General features: G+C 36.0%; 1 protein-coding gene across 1 annotated transcript in view; it reads right to left on the reverse strand.

Moving 5' to 3' along the window:
• Positions 1-2,580: 2,580 nt before the first annotated feature.
• PPM1A (protein phosphatase, Mg2+/Mn2+ dependent 1A) overlaps positions 2,581-27,419 on the reverse strand; it is a 54,316-nt gene continuing 29,477 nt past the window's right edge. Inside the window, exons 2-6 of the mRNA XM_074956415.1 lie at positions 24,460-25,313; positions 21,937-22,054; positions 16,703-16,811; positions 11,627-11,684; positions 2,581-8,319 (exon numbers count right to left, since the gene is read on the reverse strand). Coding sequence (XP_074812516.1) covers positions 8,290-8,319; positions 11,627-11,684; positions 16,703-16,811; positions 21,937-22,054; positions 24,460-25,293 — 1,149 coding nt within the window. The 5' untranslated portion in view covers positions 25,294-25,313 and the 3' untranslated portion in view covers positions 2,581-8,289. The remainder of the gene's footprint in view (positions 8,320-11,626; positions 11,685-16,702; positions 16,812-21,936; positions 22,055-24,459; positions 25,314-27,419) is intronic.

Here is a 27,419-nt window from a genome sequence, read left to right on the forward strand (position 1 = left end):
AAATACAAAGTTAGAAACTAAATTCACACATTCTCTTTGGGACCAGGAATCTGTACATAGTACAAAATATACATTTATTGAACTTTCTGTAAACACTTTGAATTGCGTAAAACTGTAAATAGTGGGTGAATTACTGGATAATTTATTATATATTGTTATACATTTTACTTAAGGAAAATAGTTTTGCTCTTGTATATTACTCTGTTAAATTTATAAATTTCATGATGAGGCTGTGTATTCTGCAAACATGCTTTTCAAGCTTAAATCTCTCCATTCACAACACATTTATACAGGTTATCAATGAAAAAGTTACACTTCCACAAAATATATATGTATATAAAGAGTAGATTGAGCTTTCTAAAAAGACAGGCACAGCATGTCACTACAAATGAAATTTTGTTTTATGATACAATGTGGATTCACTTGTGTAAGGAGGATGGGGGAAAACTCTAATTCAGTATGTTTCTACATGGCCTTAGCACCAAGACAGATGCAAAAAACTCTGGTCTAAATGATTTATCAGCCAGCCAGTTCAAGAAACCAGACTAAAGACTTCCTCTTGAAAATAAATTGCTTTCAGTTTTCCCTAGATAAGGGAGCCCAAATTTTTGGAGAAGGCCATCTCTCACATTAACCCTTTGGCACTGGTGGTTGGGATTTCCAGGCACTGAACTACTGGACATTTTGCACTATTGTCAATTTGCTAGATTTAGCACTTACAGTAAGCACTAGATTCCTGGCACCAAAAAATTAAAGTGGGTCATCAACAAATCAGGTTAATAAATCCAAATTGGTACCCAAGGTCCCAATGAACCCCCATACCAGCAATGAAACGTAACCCAGGAAATCCTGACTTCCAGAATCAAGTGGTTATGCTGTGGTGGTAAATACTTGCCAACAAGATGTGTGGTAACATTTCACTTACAGCAACACTGGATGTACTGCTGTCTCTATTGTAAAAGATGATTTTCCAGTCTAATATTCTGCAAGCTCCAAATTGCAGTGGATTGAATCTTGTCAGCAAGAAAGCTTATTTCCTTGTAACAGTTTCCCTCAGTATCTCAGCATTCAGTAGGTCCATTACCGGACATGGAAACCGTGCTAACTCCAACTCCCACCACATAAGAAACGGGTTCAGATATTGTAGGGCTGGAGTAACTAAATCCCTCCCAGAAATTTATACCTGGTTTCACCCCTTCTCCAAGCTTTCGATGAAAAGCTGCATAATAAATAGAGAAGAAATTTCTTAAAACTGCTCATTCGATGCTTTGAAGAAAAATTGCTGAATTAGACGTTTGAAAGTTATGTAATAAGAAATTGCTATTCTTAATTTTGTATGAAAACATCTTATTTTAACACCATCATCTTTGTTCCCTTTAAAAGAACACTGAAGCTATTTAGACTTTAAAATGTTTTTCAAAACCAAAGATGAATAAAATTACTTTTGTTGTTAATTCTGGTGAAAATAGAACAGTTGAGGCTCCAATGCCACAAAGGTGCACACACACTTAACTTTACATGCTGCCATTATAGTTCAGCTTCAATGGGACTACTTGCAGGGCCTAAAGGTCAATACTGTACATGCACAAATCTTCGCAGGATTGGCACCATAGCATTTAAACTTTCCTTTGCAGTTTCTGCAAGTGAAATATTGCAATATAGTGTTAGTGCTGGAGAACCAGAAAGTGAAAATTAAATGACTACTCTATTTTCATTGTACAAACTGAGTTGAAATGCAAAAAGTAAATTCAGCATTAATAGCAAAATTAAGATCTTCAGGTTTAAATTTAATCTAAAACTGTTGACACAGGTTACAAAATGTAACATGATTTTTAACCTGGCAGTGTTCCTTTAAATTAAATGGGAAGCCTTGTAATTTTCTTTAAATCATGCTTCTGCTCTGAAAAGTGACTCTGCACTCAGTTGACCCGCTCCCTGTGTATATTCAGAGTCCTGCCTATTTACTTTGTTGACTACAGTTAAAAACAAAAACCACGCTACTCCTGTTAGCTCTTTAAAGCCCAATAGCTATGAAGAGCGAGCTGACTTGTAACCTGGCTTGTGCATAGTCAGAGTTGAGAAGTAGAGACCCAGTACTAAATAAAAAAAAAAAAAAAAAAAGCTTACTACCCAGCATAGTTCTTGCTAGCATGAATAGTACTGGTCAGCTGTAGGGGTAAGCACTATGGGCCATATTTTCAAAGATACATAGGCACCTAAAGATGCAGATAAGCATCTAAATCCCACTGATTTCAAGGGGAGTTAGGCACTTAGGTGCTTTTGAAAATCCCACTAGGAAACTAAATAATTTTAAAAACTCTGACATCTAGTAGTGCTTGAAAGATTAGGCCCAAAGTTCTGAAGGCAGAATCTTTATTGTTGGAGAGGAATGGCACAGAAAGAACCCAGCTTGACTTTCAGATTCAGGGACTTTAAGAATTTGCAGGAATAGAACTAAAAACATTTTTACTTGTAAACTGAATGGATATGATCCTTGGATGTGATAACAGAGGTAAATCAATATTAGTATCACAATTTTTTTTGAAGTAACTTTTCAGAGTAGAACCATATTTTAATGTGAATTACTGACCTCACATCCCCATAAAAGAAAAATTATATAAATCAAATCTCCTTAAACATTAAGGTTGAGAGAAACTAACAAACATGAGAAAAACAGGATGAGTCCTTTAGGTTGGAATACTAAGGGTCTTAAAACAATGACCACATATGAAGAATAAACACTTTATGGGGTTTTAAGTGTACTGCAAAGCTAAAACAAAAATTAAGTTAAACCCAGAAATATGCTGGAGACCTCCCCCAATAACAAATTGTAAACTACTTCGACAGATAATTACATTTAGTTTTAGTTTAATTTTCCCCACTCTCACTTTAATGCGAGTCATATCACAAATATTTGTCAAGCTCCAATATACTCAGTGCTACTCAGAGGAAAGAGAAAAAAAATGGACGATGCTCTCAAGTTTATAATCTAACTAGACAAAAAGAGGTGATCAGAAGATCACAGGGCAGTGCAATTTTTAGTTTATTTTTCAATAATCAGTTGACCAGGTTGATAGACTTCGCTGAAAAAGTGTGCTTTTGAAGTAGGACAGTATAAGTACAGCACCCTTGACACATCACAAAAAACAGGGCATTCTGGCATGTCCAGGGAACCTGAATGACAGGGACAGGGAGGGGAATTTTTTAAAAAAATTACTACTATGGCTTCTTACAAGAGTTGCTATGACAGCAATTGCCATGGCACAGGATTCTGAAATCACCATTACAGCACACTGACAATATAGCAAAGCAATTTCATTTAAACAGACCTAAGCAGCCCAGCAATGAACCACAGCAGGTATATTCCTGTGCCTGCACAGAGACCCACTGACTTCAGAAATGCTCCAGATCAGTTCAGGGGACCAATCACGCAGTTTATTGCAAAGTCTGATATCTGAGTTGAATTCTTCTGTAGTCTGGTCAGCACATACTTCTAAGCTTCACTCAATTTCCATGTTGACTTTGCAGTTCACATAAGAGATGGCATTCATTTTGCTCAGCACAGCTTTCAGAAAATTCACACGGTTTGAGCATTTCTCACAACACCAATTTATTTTTGAAGTGTTGAGAGTCCATCTAATCAAAAGTGACCTAATTTGAGCCAACACTGTGAAGACCAAACAACAATTTATGAACATGTAGTTTTAGATACTAACAAGGAGCTACAACGGGGGCTAAAAAAAATCATTTTCACATCTAAGTGAAGTGAAGCCTAGCAGCAAATTGGACCACTCCATTACACTAAATTTGTCAACTGCAGTTCTCTTTACCTACATATAGTACATTTTCTATTTCCCATGAAGCAACTCATCAGCAAAGAATATTTATAGTAAAAAGAGTAAAAGTTTTATAATACTCTGCTGCCTAATATTATACATCATGCTCTAAATTAAAGGTTTAAAAACTTTCACACCAATTCATAGTATTCAAACATATCAAACTATTTGAACGTAAAGTGTTACCTAATTTGAAAAAACATGTTAATATAAAGGTTCGTAAAGTAAAAAGCATTTGTCAGCATGAATGAATGCTGATATATTTGGGAATAAAGTTCAATTACAACTGATACTTATTAGTCGCCAGATGGTGGCAGCCATCTTGTCAGCCCTTCAGGAGAGGAATTATGCCTTCATGTTTGTACAGAGCTTCCAGAAGCAAAATGACCCGATTTTTTTCAGTGACACTCCTGTGTAAAGCTAAAGAAACTTCTATTCAATAGTGGTTTAACAAAAAATGAATGTTTAATACTAAAGCAAAATGCTTATATTTTAAATCCATTCTATAAGGAGATATACAAGCAAAGACCTTTACACTCCCTTGCAAGGAGCTGCTAAAGGATTTAGTCTCAAAATATTTTTTTTAAAATGATTAACAGCAGTGTTCAGCCAAAAGGTTGCCTTGTTGTCCATCCTATTCATAATGTAACAGTCAAAAGTTTAGTTTAGTTAAGATGGCACTAGCAGGAAGAAAATAATTGCAATAAATGCTATATTCCTTATTTCAGTTTGTTGAATTACCTTATGAATTTTCAAATTCTTGGACTGAGCAAAATGACCAGTAACTTTTTTATTCATATTTTAACCTATACAACTGAGGATGCATTAACTTTGCAATAGAGATAGTTCTGATGTTCAAAAGTCAGTCAATATCCATAATTACAAGATGTTAAGTGCTGTAGGTTAGAAAAATAATCATCGAGAGAGTGCTGTAGTTACTGAACTACTGGTTAATATTCTTCAGACATCTTGCTGTAATGGTCGACTGTCCTGGGATTACCCCAATTCAGCACACTATAAAGACATGCAGATGAAATTCTTTTCTCTGATTCTGACTTCCGCCGAAGGATGAAATTGAACGATGGCAAAGTGACAAGCTCTCTATAGCGGTACTGACGGACTAGCACCACAACAAGCCAACTGTGAAGGACCTAGATTTGCAATTTACAAGGCATGACAAGTGTCCTGCACCCAGACTTTTTAGGACTCTGTATGAATGCAGAGGTCTCCCACGCACTTTAAAGTGCAAATCTAGTGCCCCATTTATTAAAAATGAAATTGCATTTAAGAAATTTGACATTGGTTTTAAAAAAAGTTAATACATTTTAAAATTCTACCTTGAATAAAATACCTCCCCAAAGCTGAATTAGTGAGAGTAGTTTAAGATTATTTGAAACAGTGTTATCTATAAAGCAGTACAATATTTTCCCAAAATGATCAGTGAAACATTTAATCTGACTATAACAATATTCACAGAAACTGAAAACAGTGAAGCTGTCAAATATAAAGAAAAACACAGAAACTTGCATGGCATATGAAGCAAAATAGCTTTACAAAATGTCATTTCTTTTTAAAAACAAGCAAATTGGGACCATCCTTTTTGAACATCTATTCAAAATACATTTTTGAACAGCACATCGTTTGCATTTTTGTCACACAGGAATCTTTTCCCGAGAGAAATAAATAGCACACAATACTTCAAAAATTCTGCTGCCTTGCCCCTGAGGTGCTAATGTTTTTAGCATTAAAAAAAAAGTTTAACTGGTGCAAAAAGGAAATGCACAAAGGTGCAAAAGTGCCTTTTTAAGGTTTTTTTTTTTTTTTTTTTTTGCAGATTCATGAAAAGACCAGCTACTCCTTTGCAAGAATGTTTTTATGTACTTAATACATGTATTTTGTAATCAAAATCTGTACCGAGAATGGCAGTGTTTATGCACATATAATAGATTCAGTGCTCTGACCACACAAAAGCGCTGAACATAAGGCAGAAAAAGAAAGGATTGCAATAGACATTCCTCCTTTACCTCCAAACCTAGTTACAGCACTGGTAGCAATAGCAGAAGAATTATGTTCTCTATATTTTTAGGAAGGGCCACTCATATGAAAATGCTTTTAGTACACAGTATGTCATTATGACACATTTTAAGTGATTATATTTGAAGTATGGCTTTCTACCACAATTTTGCTTGTGATTTTTAAAGATTTTAGGTCTCAAAGTTTCCACAGTCCAGTTCAAGGTTTTGCAGTTTCCAGAACTAAACTTTAGTCTATGTAGAAAAGTAAAGAACAGAACTTTATCTGCCTAATCCTAAAAATAAGTTTAGCTTTCTGTACTAGTATACTGTGTAGTATTAAATACATTTGTTAATTAGGTGCTTGCGAAGCTATAACTTATGACATTATTATAGTTTTGCACTCTACAACAAAATTAGACATTTTAAGCATTTATTTGAAGGTAGGTAAGGAATTGGTTCTTTAACCAAAAATTGCTATAAATTTATAAATACAAATAGTGCTTATGGTTTCTTCATTCATGCTTGAACAGATTACAAACTGAATACAATGAAGTTACGTTTGTTTAAGCACCCCACATAAACAAGAGGGATAAAAGAAAGATTTTGCTGGTATATACTATACTTAATTCTGAGACACTATAAGTTACTTTTTCACTGTTCAAAGTTCCCTAACTCTGCATTAGTTTTAAGGCTATATATACAAATATGTATATTTCAAAGTTAGGGAAAAGACAAATATAGCAAAACGCATTGTACTACATTTTCCTATCGAAAAGTAATTTTACACCAAGTTTTGATTTTTTGTTTAGTTGTGGTAAGTGTTACAAGCTACTTATATTTTACTGATTTTCCTTTTGGGGACTCTGCCTACTGAATGATTAAAGTAAACTAAATATTAACAACACACACAATATCCTCAACCTAAGACGACAAGAATACAAGGTGCACAAAACAGTAGTTTTGCAAACACGACTGATTTGAAAACTTACTTTTTGTATGTTCAATGGGAGAAAGTTAAGCTTAAATCAATTTAGTTTATGTTTATTACCCTTATAAATTTTTAATTTAGAATTTAATTTTAATGACCAACAGTTACATATTGTCAACATGCTATATTTCAAATCACAAATACTGTTTAACCACTAGTTTCTCATTCTAAATAAGTGGGTCAATTAAAAACACACATGCCATAAAATGTTAAGATTGTCAGGCTTTGACAGATGTATTTTCATTAAAACAGTAGGCAAATTCAAACTGATACTCATCTCAGTGAAAAACAAAAAGCCTGAAATAAATCCATGTAAAATAGAGTAACAGATTAAACCCACTACATGTTCCAGTATCTGTCTATGCCTTGGGCAACAGTCAAAGTTCTCCCCATTTTAAAAATGGGCTACCAATTATTAAAAATATTTTTTCACATGTGAAATCTCATTTACAATGGCACAGAATTTCAAAAGGCAGGAAAAAAAGAGGAATTACACATATAAGATTAAGTGTCTTGTTTGTTAAATCAAGCTTTATTGATAAAATGGAATTCAGAATATTTTACTTGGAACAGCAGCAGACTCAGCCAATCAGGATAGTAAAAATGCTGCAGACTCCTACTGTATGTAGAAAGTTGCTCCCTCTTGCTCAAGTGATTAGTAATTTTGGGTAAGGGTTTGTAAAAAAGAGGTGCAAAGAATCAAGGCATTCTAACCTCAAAATTCATATACTTATGATTGATCTGTATTATACAGCACGATCCTGCTTCCACTGAAGTCACAGCCGAAACCCTCATTGATTTAAAGTGGTAGCAGGACTGGGATCATAGTAAATAGCAATAGAAAACATAAAAAGATAGGTTTGTTGGAGAATGAGCAGTATGTTAGTTATTTTTCCCCACTGCCAAGCAAATTCATATACTACAGTTGGGATAAACTGTCCGAATGTTCATCTTTATATATAAAATAAAAAGTAATCTTACAGTTTTGTGCACCTCTTGAGCATCTAGCTGGCTAGGCTGCTGCTCCTTGCAATCCAAAACCACAACATAAATTTAAAGGGCTATATATTTGTTGCATCACACAACAAGCCAAACATTTCTTCTAACCTTTATAGTGATTTAAAGCAATTCATAATTAAATATGAGCATTTTGTACAAGGACAATTGCACTTTACAAAAACAAAATCATACAACATAAATTGCTGGAGTCTGATTTACAACATGAATTATGGTTTGAAATCACGTTTACAGAAGTCTGTTTTACAAAAAAAACATCAGTTCCTGGGCTAGATGTCGTACTGCTGTAGTTTTCTGGTGTAGTCACTCTAACCAACACATCATAATCCCTTCTTTAAATAAGGTTGAGGATGGACGTTAAGAAGGGTCACTGAGGTTGGGCTGCACTTTCAACTGGAGGATGAATGTAAACTCCACAGCTAGATGGGCAGTTTTACCACATATCATCAGTTGATGCAGAGTCCTTAATAGAGAAAAAAGAAGGAACCCTTTAAAGTCTGGAGTGCCCAAAATTACAGCAGTTTCTGGATAATCCAGACTGAAAAGGGTAAAAATATGGATAATTGTAGGAGTCTTTCCCTTTTAATGAAGGGTTTCATACTAGATACTTGTAAAACACTATTCCTAACATGCAAAAATGTACATTCATTAAACTATTTTAATTCAGTAAATATTAGCTAGCACTAAAGCAGTTTTTTAATCCCTGGTCTAAAGTGTAATATACTTTAATGTTTTCTAAATGTTTAAAGCTGCTCAAAATAATTGTTAACTTCAAAACCAGCACATTCAAAAACATTACCAGTATAATCTAAAATGTACAGTACACTAAATCTATCTATTTGGACAATTTCTTGTAGGTGTGCTAAGTTCACAGGGAGCATATTTCCTGTTATTATTAATTATGTTCTACCTACTCTGACTGCCTTCTCAACTAGGGTAGCCAACTTTCTAATCACACAAAACTGAACACCCTTACCCCGAGGCCCCACCCCTCACTCCATCCCCCCCTACCCTCACTCACTTTCATTGGGCTCGGGCAGGGGTGTGGGCTTTGGCTGGGGCTACAGGCTTTAGGGTGGGGCCAGAAATGAGGGGTTCAGGTGCAGGAGTGGGCTCTAGGCTGGGGCAGGGGTGCAGGAGGGGTGCGAGCTCCAAGCTGGGGCCTGGGATGAAGGGTTTAGGGTGCAGAAGGGAGCTTCAGACTGGGGCGAAGGGGTTTGGAGTGTGGGAGCAGGCTCTGGGCTGGGATAGGAGATTGGGGTGTTGGAGGGGGTGCAGGCTCTGGGGTGAGGCCAGGGATGGGGAGGGGTCTGGAGTGTAGGAGTGAGCTTTGGGCTGGGGCAGGGGGTTGGGGTGTGGGAGGTGGGTTGGATGCAGGAGGGGGCTCAGGGCTGGGGTTGGGGTGTGGGTGGGGGTTCAGGCTCCAGCCGGGTGGCGCTTACCCCAGGCGGCTCCCAGTTGGAGATGCAGCAGGGCTAAGACAGGCTCCCTGCAACTCCTGGAAGCAGCCAGCATGTCCAGCTCCCAGGCACAGGGGCAGTGACAGCGTGCAGAGATTCCCTGGTCACACCTGCACTAGGGGCTGCAGGGACATTCTGGTTGTTTCCAGGAGCTGCACGGAGCCAGGGCAGGCGAGGAGCCTGCCTTAGCCCCACTGCACTGCCAATCGGACTTTTAGCGGTGCTGACTGGAGCCACCAGGGTCCCTTTTCGACCGGGCGTTCCGGTCGAAAACCAGACGCCTGGCAACCCTATTCTCAACCCTCTTGCTGTAAGGAAGGCTTAGAATCTAAGTCACATCATAAGTAATTTATTGAGAGTTAAGATTAAATTTAAAAGAAATTTAAACATGTTAAGATATGGAAAATATACAGGGCACCCAAGGCAACCTAAATTCTTCTCTTGTATTGATACAAGGGGGAAAATATTGCAAAAACTGTTGTTAAAAATCAGTATAATCTGGAACCATGAACCCTAAAATGGCCATATGGTATCACTACAGGGAAGAGTTAAGGTTGTATGGGTATCTTAATTGTACATTTCTATACTTTAATATGTTTAGGTTTGTTTTAAGTGTAGCCTTCACTCTGAATGATCTGAATTTGCAATACTTGGTTCTTGGATAATTACAACATCCCTGTAACACTTTTACCTTCAAGTTATTAAACTATTAGCCTTAACTCCATTTTAACATAGTTTTGTGTGTCTTGGAATGTCCTTATATAAGTTATGCTCTGTTCCTCTTTCCCTCCTCATACTTTTTTCATCCTCTTTCCCCTCTGCACAAAGAATTTAACAGAAAAAAGTTGAATGAGGAATACTGGACTGCCCATCAGTTTTACTGATCAGAAGTTGTTAGCAAGATTGTGTTTACACAGTCAGAGGCATCACTTTAAGAGGAAAGAGGCTGCTGTTTAGAGTATGTCTGAGCAATGCCATCTCTCGCTACTTTAGATTGGTGGAGCTGATGTAGAGCCCTGCACTCCTTATTCAGCTGTTAAGTAGAATTTAATAGGATTAATAGGATTCTCTCTCTTTGCAGGACCTGAGAGAGAAGATTGGTCATGAGAATTAAAATGAATTATTCACTTTTTAAAAATTATGATTTCTAAGAGTAATGTCTAAGCCTTCCTTTGGGACTACAAGTAGTAGAAAGCAGAAGTTAGAAAGGACTAGGATAGCCAGAGTGAGAATCTGATGTGGCCATGTTTGTCAGAGAACATGGATAAAGAATTAAGTCAGCACCAAGTCAAAGTGCAGAAATTTACTTATTGACTACATACTATGCAATTTCTGTACTAGGACTACCAATGACACTTAGATTTGCATACTGTACATTTGCAGAAGAGTTATACAATGAATGACTGCATATCATCCCCATGCAGGGATAATTCCATTTCAGTTATAGATCTGGATCAATTTCTTAGATGTGGGAGGAGACAAGAATAGAAGAGGCTCACTGTAAACTGTAGCAAATAAAGTTTAAGACCAACTGTACAGCTTCTGTTATGCCAAAACATTTGCAAACTGCATTTCACTTATATAATTTTTTGTTAATTAAAAAAATCATATTAATGGTATTAGTTGCCAGAGACATTAAAAAAGTAACTGCTTTCTTTCTGAGACAAAGCACTCCCAAGAATTTAAAGCTAAATTCAGTTGAAAATGGAGTTACTGTTCCCATTTTAAAATTGTTTTTATTGAATGTTCACTGTGAAAAATATATTAGGGAAGTTACAGCATAATATAATCCAATGATCAGAAAATTATGTTAACTGAACTAGAATTGTAAATATGCTAATCATAGCAACTATTAAACTACTAAGTATCCAGCAGAAAGTTACAAAAAGAACACTTTTGCCTCTAATTCGGGGAATTAAAATTTCACAAAATGATACCTTAATAAAAAATATTTTAACACAGATTTCCCACTATCTCTGTGGTATTAGGGATGAACCAAATAAAATTAGATATCTCAAAACAAGACCATATCTGCTACTAGTGGTGGGATCTGGCACCAGATGTGTGGAAATGAAGAGACAGAATACAATCAGACTTTCAAGTCTTGAACTGACAGAGGATAACAACAAATGAGAGTTCTGAAGGTTCAGATGAGGGAAAGGGCAGAAGAGAACTCACAGGGCACAGTCTACAGAACGCACTTTTGGAAAAAATCCCTCCCCCTTCAAAGAGTTGTGGTAGGGTCTGCACAAACAAGCTGAAAGACTTCAAAGGGTAGGACGGAAATGATGGGAGAATGAAAGTACTTACAGCATCATCATTTCTATAGGGGTTCAGTCTGTTATAAACAGCTTCAATCACACTCCGTCTAAACCAAAGCAGAAAACAAAATGTTAAGGATTTTTTTTAAATGGTCACATATTTCCTAAATGCAGTCATGACGTACTAAAACGCAAAACTTTAAAAATGGTAAAAAGATTCAAAATGTATAGAACTTAAGTTTTTTGCAAGTAAAGCTATGTTTCCATATAATTTATGCAGTGCTCTCTTTTGGATTCAGGAAGAGACAGTTTAAAAAGGTAAACACTCCTAAGGGTTTTGCCAACAAAATGGAAAATTACATATTTGCATATGAGACTTTTCAATTAGACTGTCTGCTCCTGATATACTGTCAGGGGCATGCCCACATTTTGTCTTCAAAGTAATAAGACAAGGAGGTTACAGAGTGATGAGCAGCATAAACAATATGCATTTGTGTGCTTGCGGGATATGGTGGCAGTAAATAATACACCATTGATGTAACAAAGATAATATTTTTCACAAGAGAGCACTATATTTGTATTTTCTGAATACAATTTTTTGTGCGCCCCTTAATGAAAACTCTGCATTCTTAGTTTGGTTTAAGTTAGTTTCCATTATAAATCTTGTTAGGTTTTTTTTTTTTTTTTTTTTTTTTTTTTTTTTTAAAATAGAGCAGTAGCAGCTTCCCATTGCATGCCCAATTTTCAATTCCCTTTTACAATTATCCTTCAAAAGAAACCAATTTTAACTTAAAACAGAAATTTTGTATAGCATCTCTCATCCTGTAACAGATATATTCCTGGGGAATTTGGTAAAAATCAGCAAATGAGTTTATAGTGTGTTGAAATTTACCTTTTGCTCACATCTGAACTTTAAATTTTTGTAATGTCTCACAAAACAGCTTGGCTTTGGTACTCCTCCCCTCCCCATTTTTGTGCCTTGCTGATTGCACTTTGGGGGTGGATGCAGAGTAGAGGGTTAATTACAAAGCTATATAATAAAACATAAAAATAGCTTGTGATCCCTGCTTACCTAACTGTAAGGAAAGAGATTAACAAGGGGTTCGTTAGAGCAACAATACTAAAAAACAGTGGAATGCTAAGGGAAAGAGGAAGCACTTGCCTTCCTCAGCAAGCATGATATAACTAGGAAAATGAAGGTCTAATACAAGTAAGAGATTTTAAAGACTTTTTTCCTGGATGACAGGAGTTTTTTGCGGGGGAGGGGGGAATGGGGGACAAAGCTGAAGAATGCCTCAGTTCTTACTCTGTACAATAGGGTCAGGTGGAGAAATGCTCTGCTCACATCTTCATGCCTTAAAGTGGCAGAATGTAGCCCTTCCCCTGGTCTTTCTGTTAGTCATGATTACAGACTGGGCTACACTCAGAATGAGCTATTTTAATTTTTTTCAATACTTATAAATATAAACTGACCTATTACGGACTCCAGGCATATGTTCAGGGATAGTGTAAGAAATACAGGAAAATGTAAAGGGGTCAGTATCCTGGAGGGGCCATGTTGGTAGCATGCTAGCAAGGGTGTGGGTTGGTGTATCTAGTTTTGGAATGAGGGACTTTGGGTGAGGAATAAGCAGGGAGATCCATGATAGGCAGAGAACAGCAAATGGGACAAGGGAACAAGGAAGATCCTAATCAGCACATCCACTTCCAAGAATCACCTAGTAACTTGAGGACAGCATAAACAAGGTAGGGATTGATTATAAGGCCATGGGTAACAATCTGGATCTATTACCTGCTCATTTCCAGACATCCCATTGTCTAGAATTCCAAAAGGTGTACAATTTTTGAAGAGAAAGTTATACTGTTTTAGGGTATTGCTGGACTCCACTGAAAAAATTTCAGCTTTAGCTTTTTAAACTAAACTTTTTTTGCTTCTAATTTTAATAAATTAACTTCAGCATGATAAAAACGTCCCAATAATAATGCTGTCTCTGTGAAAAGATTCTCAAAGACAAAGCAGCTAGCTATGCAATCATGTCAAACCTGAAATTTAATCAGTAGAATACTCTAAATTACTCATTCAAAAAAAAAAAAAAAAGTGTTTTATAATTAAAATAATTGAGAAAATTATTTCCTTTAACAGAGCATGGCAGTACAACAAATCAAACACCACCCACGACTTTTTCAGAACCCCATCATTTTGACATTGGTAGTACCTGAAACTACTAATAAATCTTTTATAAAAATTGACTAATGTCCTTGATTTCCCTTGAAAAATGTGTGGGTTTATCATAACATTTCTCTCTCTTTTTTTAAAAAAAAGAGTCTTTTCCTTCCCCTTTCCTTCCTTCCCTTGCTGTTTGAAAAGTCCTAGATAAACAAGGGAAACAGCAAAACTGAGCATCAAAAAGTGATATTCCATGTACAAACTGAAAAACAGACCTCGCTCTAATCTTTTAGACATAATTATCTCAGGTGTTACAAGTAGACAATTTTTAGATAAATGTGATTTTCAAATCAACAGCATCCTTTTGAGTTACATTAAGGCCCAGTTCAGTAACTTAAATAAGCACACATTTAAAAGTTAAAGGTTTCAGAGGGGTAGCTGTGTTAGTCTGTATCAGCAAAAACGACAAGGAGTCCTTGCGGGACCTGAGAAACTAGCAAATTTATTTGGATGTCTGATTTGTGTCCATTTATTCTTTTGCATAGAGACAGTCCGGTTTGGCCAATGCACATGGCAGAGGGGCATTGCTGGCACATATATCACATTGGTAGATGTGCAGGTGAACGAGCCCCTGATGGTGTGGCTGATGCGGTTAGGTCCTATGATGGTGTCCCTTGAATAGATATGCAGACAGAGTTGGCAACGGGGTTTGTTGCTGGGGTTGGTTCCTGGGTCAGACATCAAGAATTGTAACATTCAAAAACCAGTAGGAGAGCACTTCAATCTCCCTGCACTCAATAACAGACTTAAAGTGGCCAATCTTCAACAAAAAAACCTTCAAAGAGAAACTACAGAGCTGGAATTTATTTGCAAACTTGACACCATCAAATTAGGTCTGAATAAAGACTGGGAGCGGCTGGGTCACTACAAAAAGTAATTTTCCCTCTGTTGGTACTCACACCTTCTTGTCAACTGTTGGGAATGGGCCACATCCACCCTAACTGAATTGGCCTTGTTAGCACTGACCCCCAACTTGGTAAGACAACTCCCGTCTTTTCATGTGCTGTATACTCATACCTGCCTACTGTATTTTTCACTCCATGCATTTGATGAAGTGGGTTATAGCCCATGAAAGCTTATGCCCAAATAAATTTATTAGTCTCTAAGGTGCCACAAGGACTCCTCATTGTTTCTATTTAAAAGTTAAAAACATTCTTAAATCCCCATTGACTTCACTGCGATTTGAGCAGATTCTTTAAGTGCTGTCCCTGAACAGGGAATGGTTTCTTGAATCTGGGCCTAAGCTGCTATTGCATTTGTTCACTAACTAGCTAAATGCCTGCATCTCAGACTAAACAAATCAGTGTATGCTCAGTTACACAGTTGATTTCAGGTATCACAGACATTTCTTTAAAACAAAACCAATAAGCCATTACAATTGGTTTGCAAAATCATCACACACAAACACCCATGAGAGAATCCTGAAGTCAGAAACACCAACATGGGATGGGAGTAAAAGTCAATTTTTAGTCTCAACACTGACAGTCTACCTTAAAATTAGCTGCAGTCTAGGTTATTTAAATCAACCAGGTAGTCCAATTGGGTAACATACACTGTGTCCTATAAACAGATTAATAACAAACAGAACAGATCTAACATCTCAGGGTTATGTAGCTCTGCTGCAACACAGGTAACAGTCTCCCATGAAAAGGTGTTTGTTTTCACCACTTTCACTAGCACCATAAAAATACTCTTAAGTCAGGTGCAGCAGAAGAGACTTGCTCACAAGCCCAACAGAAGGGGAAAAAAAACAAAAAACAGAGCTAGAAAGATGAGTCACAAGAATGATACACATTCCAATTTAATGTTACAATATTTAGATTTGCCAAATGTATCAACAAGAACTCAGACTCAATGATGCTTCAAAGAAAAATATATTATAAAAATAGATACCATTTTGACATCTCATAATGCCTGGTCAGTTCTCTCTCTTTTTTTTTTTTAAAAATACTGAAACATTAGCATGAAAACAAGGTTTTTGTTTCTTTAGAAGTTCATTTGCTCTGGAGTCTAGCTGTTTATTGCTCACTGAAAGTCATAACTGACATCTCTAACAGAGATAATTTATTACAAAGACAACTAAAAGAAAGCTATCATGCTTAAGCAAACACCACACTCTGAAAATGATAACATTTGAAATAGATGATTTATAATGTATTCATATTACATACATTTTAAATAGAAAAATATTGGTTTGTGAGCAATCTGTACTAAAATTGCTTGGTTTACTGGACAGAGGAGCTTGAGATTTGAATTCTTTGATGGTTTAATGCTAATGTATAAAATTAGTAAGTCTGTTTCAGACTATTTCTTCAAGACAACAATCAAAATGAATCTGTATAAAGCTTTAAATTCAATCCCCTGCTTAGCCAGGGTGAAGCAGTAATTTCCTTTAAAGGGATAATTAGCTAAAGAGCTCATTTATAATTCTAGAAAAGAGATATAAATTTAACAAAAAAGCAAAAGCAAAGAAAGCTGCCAAGTGAAGCATTAAATGCACTGCGTAATCGCTGTTTGTTAACTAAGTACATAAACTACTTTTCAAAATGAGCCATTATATGCATTACATTTCCCTTACATCTTAAAAAGTAAAAGCAGTAAACATTTTAAAGCTACAATTAACAGAGGAGGCCACCCTTAAAAGCAGTCCATTCTTTCTGCAACTATAGTTTGACATTCATATATTTTTAATTTTAGAAACTATCATCCACAATCAACCACGGTCTTGTGCATGGATTTCTTTCCGAACTTAAAACAGATCAAAATGTGAAAGATATTAGTTGAGAATGGATGATGCCCTTTTGTCCCCATAAACCTTATTTCAATTTATTTTTAAGAGTGGCCTTACAAAAAGTATTAATTTAGACCAAAAGCACATTTACACTAACGTAGACTCACTTGCTTGCCAATTCACCCCCTGGCGGGAGGTTTGGGATGCTCTCAGTTGCTAACGTACGCATCACGTGGACTAAGTCTGGTACTCCTTCACCCTGCTTCTTTATGATCTCTGGGAATCAGAAGTACTTTTTTTGTAAGTGCAGTCCAAATTTAACTTGAAAAGATTGAAACACTCAGTTTTATCAAAAAGCAGTTTAACATTTTAAAAGACAGCATTTACCATGTTGGACACTAATCTTTGGTGCCACAACAAAAAAGCCAGTGTACCTGTAAAAAGCTATTGTATATTTGACAAAAAAAAAAAAAAAATACCAACTATGATCTGTTCTTCACATAGTTCTATACTTCCAAAATTTTAATCATTTTGATTAGTATATCACATAACAAAGGGTATCTTAACAGGTAAACAAACTAGGTAGTTCTAAATAGGCTTCACTAGAACATAATTATTGTATTTTGCCAAAGAAACATCCTGTGAAAAAGCCAGGTTTTAATGTCTTTTTTTTTTTTTTAATATGAATGGATGTTAAAAGGTTATTGCCATGGTAGAAAATATAATATTTTGAAGAAACAAGAAGTTAGGTGTTTTGTTTAAAATATGCTTTATATAGTTATACCAGATTGCAGATTATTAACATAAAAACATTAAAAGTCATCACGCATAAACAGACAAGAGCCAAGAATGTCAGAGTTAAGATAGAACTCTGTCCTTAACTCAAAGGGTATTTCAACAGCAGGTGATTTTACATACAACAAACACAATCCACCTCTCATCAGGTAAGCAAGAGACTCTCTACAGTAGCCACGGCAAAGTGTGCTAAGAATAAAGTTACAGATAGCTACATTTCTTAAGCCTTATCTTCTGAAGTGTTGAACACTCACATCTGCAGCTGAATTTAAGTTAGTTATCACCTCTGGAGGGGGAGGGGAATCAGACTTCTTCCAGTTTTGTGAAATCCATTAAAATTTTTTTTTTTACAAGGTAAATGAGAATTGTCTACTATCCCATGACATTTAAATGTATATACATTTCTCAATACACTATAAACTCCTTCAAAGACATTATTTAAGAAGGATACTTTATCAATCAGCTTGTAGTTGCTGATCTCCAAGTGGAAGTCATGGCAAGTGTACAAAAATGCGCATGCACAGTTAAATATTCTTTATGTAGTAAAATCTTTCCAAAATGTATTTGAAAAAAGTAGTTTGAACACATGGAGAACCCACTTTCAATTTAAATATTTTGACAACTTATCTTTTTATCCCAATACTCAAAAAAAAAAAATCAAGATGTATGATATACCATTTTAAACTCATATTGATGAGTTGTTACACTAAAGTATCTAAAACCAGTATACTTTCCTTTTAAATAAAAAAAATAGTACAAATTCATGAACTGATTTGTGTGCACGGAACAGGTTTTCTGGGATGCAACCTTCCATGCAAAAAGTTTTAGTCCAATTTGCCGCCAGATTCTATGCAAGTAATTGACACTGGAAACACTGGCATACCCTTACTTGCAGTAAAATAACCAAATGTCAAAATTTGCAGTACAAAGTATTAGCTATTTAGTTCTACATTTTAAGTAGGAAAGAAATCCAACATGTGACACTACACATTAGGCAAACATCTCAAAACTCAAATGTCCCACTTTCTCAAGAACTATGGCCAAAATTCATATTTTACCATCTAGCATTTAGTAAAGAGAATTCTAACACTATTAAATCTGAATAAAAAGCAAAGATCTCAGATTTGGTTTGCCAAGTTCCTTTATTGTGTAATCTTCAACATCTAGTATATTCTACATCATTCTAAAGCTAAAGTTCTGCTGTACAAAAATAAAGGGATTTATAGTTTGCCTAAACTACACAGTTTCACAACCTAAAGCTGCAGTACATTTAACATACAGTCACCACTAAATGAATACATTTATACTCTGATAAAACTATAGATACAGTCTGAAATAACACTGATGACAACAAATGGAACCAATCCATTGCTTTTTTTTTTTTTAATTATTAAATTATCTTTTGTTTCAATGCATCTTGCATCCCTTTCTCTGACCTAATTTAAACCTTCTAAATGTTTTCATCATTTAAGACAGTGGGGAAAAAATGTACTTACACTAAAAATAAAGAAATCAAAATGTATTTATTTTCGGTTTTGAATGGAAATTTCATATAAAATTCTTAAAAATCTAACATTTCAGGTTTTGCTGAAAAATGGCCAGTTAATTTAAAACTATCAATTTCAATTAATTCCGTGGATTACATGCATCTTATAACCAGATTTGTTACTATATTATGTATGTATATGATACAAAATGTGTTTTAAAGAATGAGTCAAAAAGTTTAAGGAATGTTAATTTAAAAAAAAAAAAAAAGTGAGTTAAACCAGCTCAGTAACTGGAGTAATAGTGCAACTAGAGTAATACATCTGGGAATGATTGATTAATCTTTTCCAGCCAGCAAGTTTTCAAAACCTTTTAGAAGCAACACTGATTTACTGGAAAGGGATTGCACAAAGATGTTTTGTCACTCTTACTTCACCTCCTGTTAGACATTTTCAGCTCTAAATGTGAGCCACAGAAGCGTCCAACATTGATGCAAGAATGTAGGTTAAAGGAGTGAAGGATAGTCAGGTGTAAGGGGGAGAGTAGAAACCTTCTTGTATCAGCCAGGTTTTTTTATTCCCGTTTGTATTTCAAGATGGCCATCAATACAGGGCCTTCTTTACAGCAGTAAGTACAACAAACTTTAATATGAAAACATTAAAATAAGATTTTACTGCACATTATGGGATGAAAAATGCTTTTATGTAATTGATCAACAAGAAAATTTATATTAAAATATAATCTAACCTCATTACTTGGACTATGTTTGCTGGTCAAACGCCTATTTTGTTATATAACTGCTATGTACTGCAGTGCTCATTCACAAAATTTCCATTTTATTGTATTTTAATTTTCTAAATTAGACATTACAGACTGGTAAAAACTACTTTCAGAATTTCTTTACATTTACCAATTTCTTCAACTGAAATTGAAGCTTTAAAATCTTAAAAACTGCATTATTACTAAGGCATTTCAAGATAACAGTAGTAAGATTATTCAGCACAGTGTTGAAAGTTTCAGCAATGGCCATATTAGTCCCACTTCAGTAGACAATACTGTATATTAAGTTTCCAGCATGAAACAATCTTATTTTAATTGCATAAATATGGTTAAGTTTAATGTAATAAAGTGACATTGTGGCTTGAGTTTACCTTTCTCACATAAAGTCCCAAAAATTTCACTCATGCTAGTGAGGACTGTAAGTTCTGAAACTATGTTATGTTATAAACTGCTATCTGGTTGCATTTTTTGCTTATAATAAAAAGTGTAAATACTGTTTCTGTGTGCATTATCAAAGGGAAAAGATGTTTAAGTCCAAGGAAAATAACTTTAAAACAAAGTGTGGACTCTATAGCAGCAATATATTTTTCTAAATGTGTCCACGGAATTCGGATTAAAGTGCTTTATGTCATGTAAATTTTCCCCATTCACACAGACAAAAATGAAGTTTCACTTGTCCCTGAAATATGTTATTTCTAAAAACGCAAGAAACTCAGCAACCAAACAAATGCATTGTTCCCTACAGCATAACCTTATGCAGTTCTAATACTTAGGATCTTCATTCAGCAATATCTGGACGTGATGTTCCCATTTCATCTACTGTAATACACACAGGCCAATGGGATCAGTTAATGGAGATGCGACCTTAACTTACTTTGGCCTTAGAGTTAAGTCAAATCTCCAATCTCCAAGATTTTTGTTAACAGTTAAAAGGGGAAAAAAAGTTCATGGGGCATTTATATAATTCATCAGTCATTGATATGACAAACCCTAAGAGCTGGGTATATCACGCCAATGTATGCTATTAGGGACTCTTACTCTAGATATTATTAACATGATACATTCATAATAACTTATGATTATGATTAATTAAAAGCTATATCCTCAATATGTTTCCATTTGAAAAATATTAATTTAATCTTTATACTAAACTGCATGTGTACAGTAAGTGTTTCAGATATTTAGGAAATTTAATATTTAGGAGATCTGAGCACATCAGTGGCAGCTGCTTCTTAAACCCCAATCTCTGCTTCAGTTTTTAATACCCAAAGGCACTACAGTCCAGATTACAAAATTATTAAATTATGTTTTAAGTCAACACATTTCTAGTTATATGGCACAAAGTGCCTGAAACAACACTTCCTTCTCTTTCCCTTTTAAAATATAAAAAACACAAATGAAAATAAAATTTGCTTTTAAAAAGGTTACTGGCAGGATTGTACATTATATGCCCAGCTTCAGTTCAGTAGGAATGTTTAAGGTTTAGCTATAACACAAATGTTGATAGGCTTTTACTCTTAAATATAATCATATTAGCAAGTGCTATTATGTTAACAGTAACATTGCTGTGACCCTTAAATTATCATACAATATATTTATTAGGGCCATGTAATTGTACATAGCTTTACAGAAAAATGGCACTCAAATTACCATCTTCAAAAATATGCTGCCAGATTTCATTCAAATGCACATGCCAGGAATCAGAATTTACTGGCCTGAAGTTAGTGATGCCAATGGACTCATCAAGAACTTTGAGCACAAGTAGATTACTTTCCTCTGCCATCCTAAATAGAATCTCCAGGGCCATAAGCTTCTGCAGTTTCTGTTTTAGTAGCATTTTGTCATGACATACAGCATACATCCAACGGAATATAGGAGTGCCTTTTTCAGAGATGTATATGCAGGCTACATCTACACCTGGAGCTAGAGGTGTGATTCCCAACTCATGTAGAGACACTCTTGTAAGCTCCAAAAATAGTAATGTTGCCACAATGGCAAGGGCAGCGGTGAGCAGCAGCGAGTAGCAGCAAAGGCTATCCGTCCTGCCTGTATATCTCAGGGTCCAGGAGCATTTGTAGTCGACGTACCTAGCCTGTGCCACTGTCCAAAGCAGCCCACGCTACCATAGCTACGCTACTATTTTTAGAGCGCTAGCTCAATGAGATCTAGTATGAGTACGTCTATGCAAGCTAGAAATCACACCTCCTAGCTCCAAGTGCAGACAGCCTAAATGTCCAACGGCACTTAAAGGTTTAATAAAAAAACCCTACAGGTGTTAGAGTTTAGTTGTTTGGGGGATTGTTTAGAAACAAAGCTACTTATTTTTTTTTAAATGATCCACCTTCTACTCTGCTTTCCAGGTACTTGTCCAACTCTGCCTCTCTCTTCACCGCCTCTGGCAATACCTTTGGTGCACTTGGAAAACAGATCAAAATCACACTCATGTTGTCTCGACTTCCCTGGTAGTGGAAAAAAACAAGAACAGATGAGACAATATCCTGTATCCAGTGAGTAATACACACTGATTTTATCCCAAGGCCATATCAAAGCAGTTTATAAAATTATTTAAAATAATTAAAATAAAAAATAAAATTTTAAATAAGTAAAATATTTTGCTGCTCATGTGAAATTAGAATACTTTTCTTCCATCATACCATTAAATAAAAAATGGTAACGTTTACAAATAACTGTTCAAGAAGTCTACATGTTGAGCATCATTCAGTACAAACAAGCTTTTAAATATACTTTGTTAACTTTTTTCTTCATGATTGATGTTTACAATGAGCCTACAAGTTGATGACTCCCGTCTTGCTGAATGCTGAAATTATTTGCAAAACTAACATGGGAGATTTATTACTGAGATTTATAAAACTTGTTTCCATCCTGCTTAAATATTAATATTGTTTGGAGGGAAAGATTACATTAGCTGTAGATATATTAAATGCTTAAATAGGAACATTTAAGGTATCTGAAGCCAGTTATAAAGCAAATCAAAAAACCCAACTTAGACACCTAAAAATATTGCTAGCATCAAGTGTGCATTTTCCATAAACAGTTCCCCACAGTAGGCCTAAGGGCCAGTCATTAAGAGGAAGTAGTGTTTGTGACATACACATTTTCATTTGCACATAGAAATATTTCTCACTATGTAAACTTTTAGAACACAAGTGAGCAAAATAAGCACAACTTTAATAAAATACTTGAATGCAGTACTGTACAACCATGCTTTGCAGAAAAAAGTACTAAATATTGATTCAAATGATTTTCCAACTGTTAAGGGCCCTATTCTGCAAACACTTACATAGATGCTGAACTTTAAACATAAGTAGTCCTATTGAAGCCAATGAGACTACTTATGTGAATAATGGTAAGCACGGATGCAAGTATTTGCAAGATTGGCGCCTAAACCTATCAGTATTGTCCCGTGGTATTTACATTTCCCGTACCAGCGCAGCTGAAATTATAAATGAAAAACTGGCAGTGAATGAAGTTTAACTTTTTAAAATGATAGAAAACTATTTATGCAATGTTGTTGTAGCTACGTTTGTCCCAGGATATTAGAGAGACGAGGTGGGTGAGGTAATATCTTTTATTGGACCAACTTCTGTTGGTGAGAGATACCAGAGTTCTGTGGAGCTCGTCTTCCGATATCTCTCACCAACAGAAGTTGGTCCAATAAAAGATATTACCTCACCCACCTCGTCTCTAGAAAACTATTACATAGTTAACGGGGTCATTGTTTCACACCTCTTTAGAGATATGGTGCCAATACTAACGATGCGATCCTGCCTTTATTTACAGCTTGCATATCAAAGCTCAGTTTTATAAATAGGATTAAATGCGTGTCTAGGGAAAGTTAAAACAAACTATGAAATTTTAACAATGTTCAGTCTGTCCTATTAAGCAACAGAACAACCTTTCATTTTGTTTATAGAAACATACGAATTCGGACTCATTGCATACAAAAACCAATCACAAAATCTGTATTCATTAAGTAAAAATTGTGCCTGTCTTCTTGAGCAGATGTAATTAGTTGGACTCTTGGACAGCTAAAAGCTATATGTAATAATCTGTAAGTAACTGTACAAGAAAAGATTTTTTTATGCAGAAGTAAAATTATATAAGGAACAATTTAAAAAAAATCAGATCAAAAATTTCAGTAGTTAATTGAAGTTCTTAATTTTAGAAACCAAAGTTCAGTCATTTTGTATGGTTTTGGCATGATTCAGCCAGAAACGCTACATTTCCCCAGTGACAGAAGAGGAAAAAATAAATTGTTTGTGGCCTTTATTTACTTCTTTGGAAGGTATAAAAGCTGCTTATATATTTTTTCCATTTCCTTTCTTTAATCTTAGAAATAGATCATTTCTCCTCAGCTACTAAATTTTCCACTCATGCCAATACCACCAATTCTCAAGTAATTCAGTCTCTATATGAAACGTGATATAAGACCTGATATTTCTATCAAATGTTTTAAAATCCATTTTTATTGCATTGTGAAGCAGCAAAAAGGGCACTGTTATTTCCATTGGTCATTTTTAAAAGTGCTAACTAGCTTGCCATACAGCACAACATATCTTTACATGATTTAAAAAACTTCTAAACAAATAAGGAGACCCATTATTGAAGTCCACGTGCCCTGACTATTTGCTGCTCCTAGTTATATCCCCAATGGCATTCTAGTAAGTGGCTCAACAGTGGAATGATTGCCTCATATAGTTATTGTTACAAAATTGTACAGAAACTAAACTTCAGTTACTCTATAGATCTGAATTGAAATTTATTTTCATCTTGTTGACAACAGAAAAACTCCTACTACTTTACTGAAAACATAATAGGTTTCTCCTCTTAAAATTCTGGCTACCTTGTACAAGCAGGTGTCGACTATCTCATTGCAAACTTTCTCAAGGTCATCAGTGACTTCGAGTCTGGATCTTACAAAGTCACAGAGCTCTTCATTTCCCATAACATCCCAGATACCATCACAAGCCAGTATGATAAACTGATCATCTTCTTCTGATCTCTCAATTTCGTAAACTTCAGGCTCAGGTGAGACAAGCTGCTCTGTAGGGCCTTTCCCATGGACACATTTGTAATCAAAGTCCCCAAGAGCTCTAGACACAGCAAGAGAGCCATTCACACGTTGAATCATTACAGAACCACCTGCATTCTGTATACGCTCTTTCTCCAGTGGATTACTTGGTTTGTGATCTTGTGTGAAGAAGTGAACCTTCCTGTTTCTACAAAGTAAACCTCTTGAGTCTCCACAGTTGATGAAGTAAGTGTGTTGAGGAGAAATCATGACACCCACTGCTGTTGACCCGCTTCTATCTGCGCCATGTTTCTTCTCAGAGATTACTCTCATATGTTCATCAATTTGCAGAAAACCTGTTCTGATTCCATTCTTTACACTTTCCACAGAGGGTGGTCCATCGGACCCTTTAAAATCCTGGTTGCTAGTGATGTGATCTAATAAATGCTCACAGCAGTATTTGGCAACCTGGGATCCAGCATGCCCATCATATACAGCAAAAAATGACCATCCATCAAGTCCATTTGGCAAACCAATAACAGCTGTATGTGCATCCTCCATCTCAACTCGCCAACCTTGCATACTACTTAGCCCATAACGTAGCCCATTACCCTGCCCTTGGGCATTATGCTTCTCCATCTTTGGCTTGTCTAAAAATGCTCCCATGATGACTTGTTCCTTCAGTTCTAAGGAAAAAAGAATATTATTGTTAAGCTATTTCTACAAAACAAAACCATTTAAACATGTTACTAGAAACTATTAAATATAGAAAATGTTACTTAAACAATATTAAGGTAAGACAAATGAAGATGGGAAGTTAAAATTTATGGCTGACTTTTGGTCCTTAACTCAATATTTTACATAATAACGAGTTAACTAAAATGTCAGCCTTAACTCTGAACTGCCTTGTTTTGCTTTTGTTGATTTAAGTAAGGACCTCACTATTAATTGAGTGTACTCTGTATGTTTTTGTAAATATTTAAGCTGTAACCATGCATGAAGAAGGTTTACACTAGTTTAGTGTCTGTGGTTTTCATCAAAACACTTGTAGTGAAAATAAGTATAACAAAAACCACCATTCAAACTATTTTAACTAGCATAGACATCTTAGACTTGGTTATTTTTTTTTTTTACAGCAACTAACTTCTCAGATGTCTATTTTGTGGTCCAGATGTGTTTAAAACTTCAAACGTTCTGTGTGCTTATAATTCAAGGAGGAAAAACTACCTTTGACATGTTTGCAGAAATCTGTTTGGAAATAAAATTACAAGTATTAGAAATTCACATTTCATGTACACAGTAAGCAAATATTTTAATATTTTCTTTATTCACTCTTCTGTGGGTGCAGAGAACCAAGCACATATTTGTACCCAAGAAACACTACTATGCTTTTAAATAGTGTAAATCGACTAGTCTATTTTGACTGCTCTGTACAGTAATTCCTCACTTAAAGTCGTCCCGCTGCTGATCAATTAGGGAACATGATTGTTTAAAGTTGTGCAATGCTTCCTTATAACGTTGTTTGGCAGCTGCCTGCTTTGTCCACTGCTTGCAGGAAGAGCAGCCTGTTGCAGCTAGCTGGGGGGAGGATGGGGGGAGCATGGAACCAGGGTGGGCCGGCAGCCCCCCATCAGCTCCCTGCTCCCCTATGTTCCCTGTGCAGCAGCCGCCCAGCAGACTCTCAATTGCCGGCAGTTCAGCTGTCCTGCCCCCCACTGCCATGTGCTGCTCCTGCCCTCTACCTTGGAGCTGCTCCCTGGAGCCTCCTGCTTGGTGTGCGGGGGGGGGGGGGGGGGGGAAGAGGGCTCATGTCAGGGTGTCCCCCCTCCCCCGTGCTCCTGCTCCCTGCTCACCCCATCTCCATAGAGCAGGGGGAACACAGGACAGGGCTCAGGAGGGAAGGAGCTTGCTGGCCACAGCTGCTCTCTCAACTTCCTGATATATTTAAAAAGGTGATGTACTCAGAGTGGGGTCAGCGTACTTAAAGGGACAATGTGCATCTCTCTCACACACACACACGCTCTGTGTGTCTCTGCCATGCTGTCTCCCCTCCCTCCATTCCTGCTGCCTTGTAGAGCGTGAGGCTACATTAACAACGAGTTAACCCTTGAGGCTCAGCCGAGTGCTAGTTCATCATTTAGCAGTAAGACATTCCCTGGGAAATATTCCACCCTCTAACTTCACCACCTCAACCAAGCTTCACAATCATCATTGCTGTGTACAGTATTAAATTGTTTGTTTAAAACTTATATTGTGCGTATGCTTGTTTTTTGTCTGGTGAAAAAAATTTCCCTGGAACCTACCCCCCCACTTCCCATTTACATTAATTCTTATGGGGAAATTGGATTCGCTTAACATCGTTTCACTTAAAGTCACATTTTTCAGGAACATAACTACAACATTAAGTGAGAGTTACTGTACTCACACCCTAGCCATTCATCTTGCCCTTTTAATCCCTACCAGTTTAATTACACAGTCATTAAATCACTCAAATCAGCTCAAATTTTGCATGCTCAGAAGTTTTGCATCATTTGGACTGTGCAACCTGTCGTGATGCAACACAAGATAAAGAAAAGCTGGCAAAGTCCTATTCCATCTGATGATTGATAGGCTACGCATAAAATTGACCAGGAAAGAGTCCTCAGCTTCAGTGTGCCACAGGCCCAAATGAGGCTGTTATGGTGGCAGAACATTTCACTTATATGTGTAGTTTTCAAGGGATAAACATGCATATCTAGAAAAGGAGGACTTGTGGCACCTTAGAGACTAACAAATTTATTTGAGCATAAGCT

The sequence above is a fragment of the Natator depressus genome, chromosome 6, assembly GCF_965152275.1.
Source record: "Natator depressus isolate rNatDep1 chromosome 6, rNatDep2.hap1, whole genome shotgun sequence".
Lineage (NCBI taxonomy): Eukaryota > Metazoa > Chordata > Testudines > Cheloniidae > Natator > Natator depressus.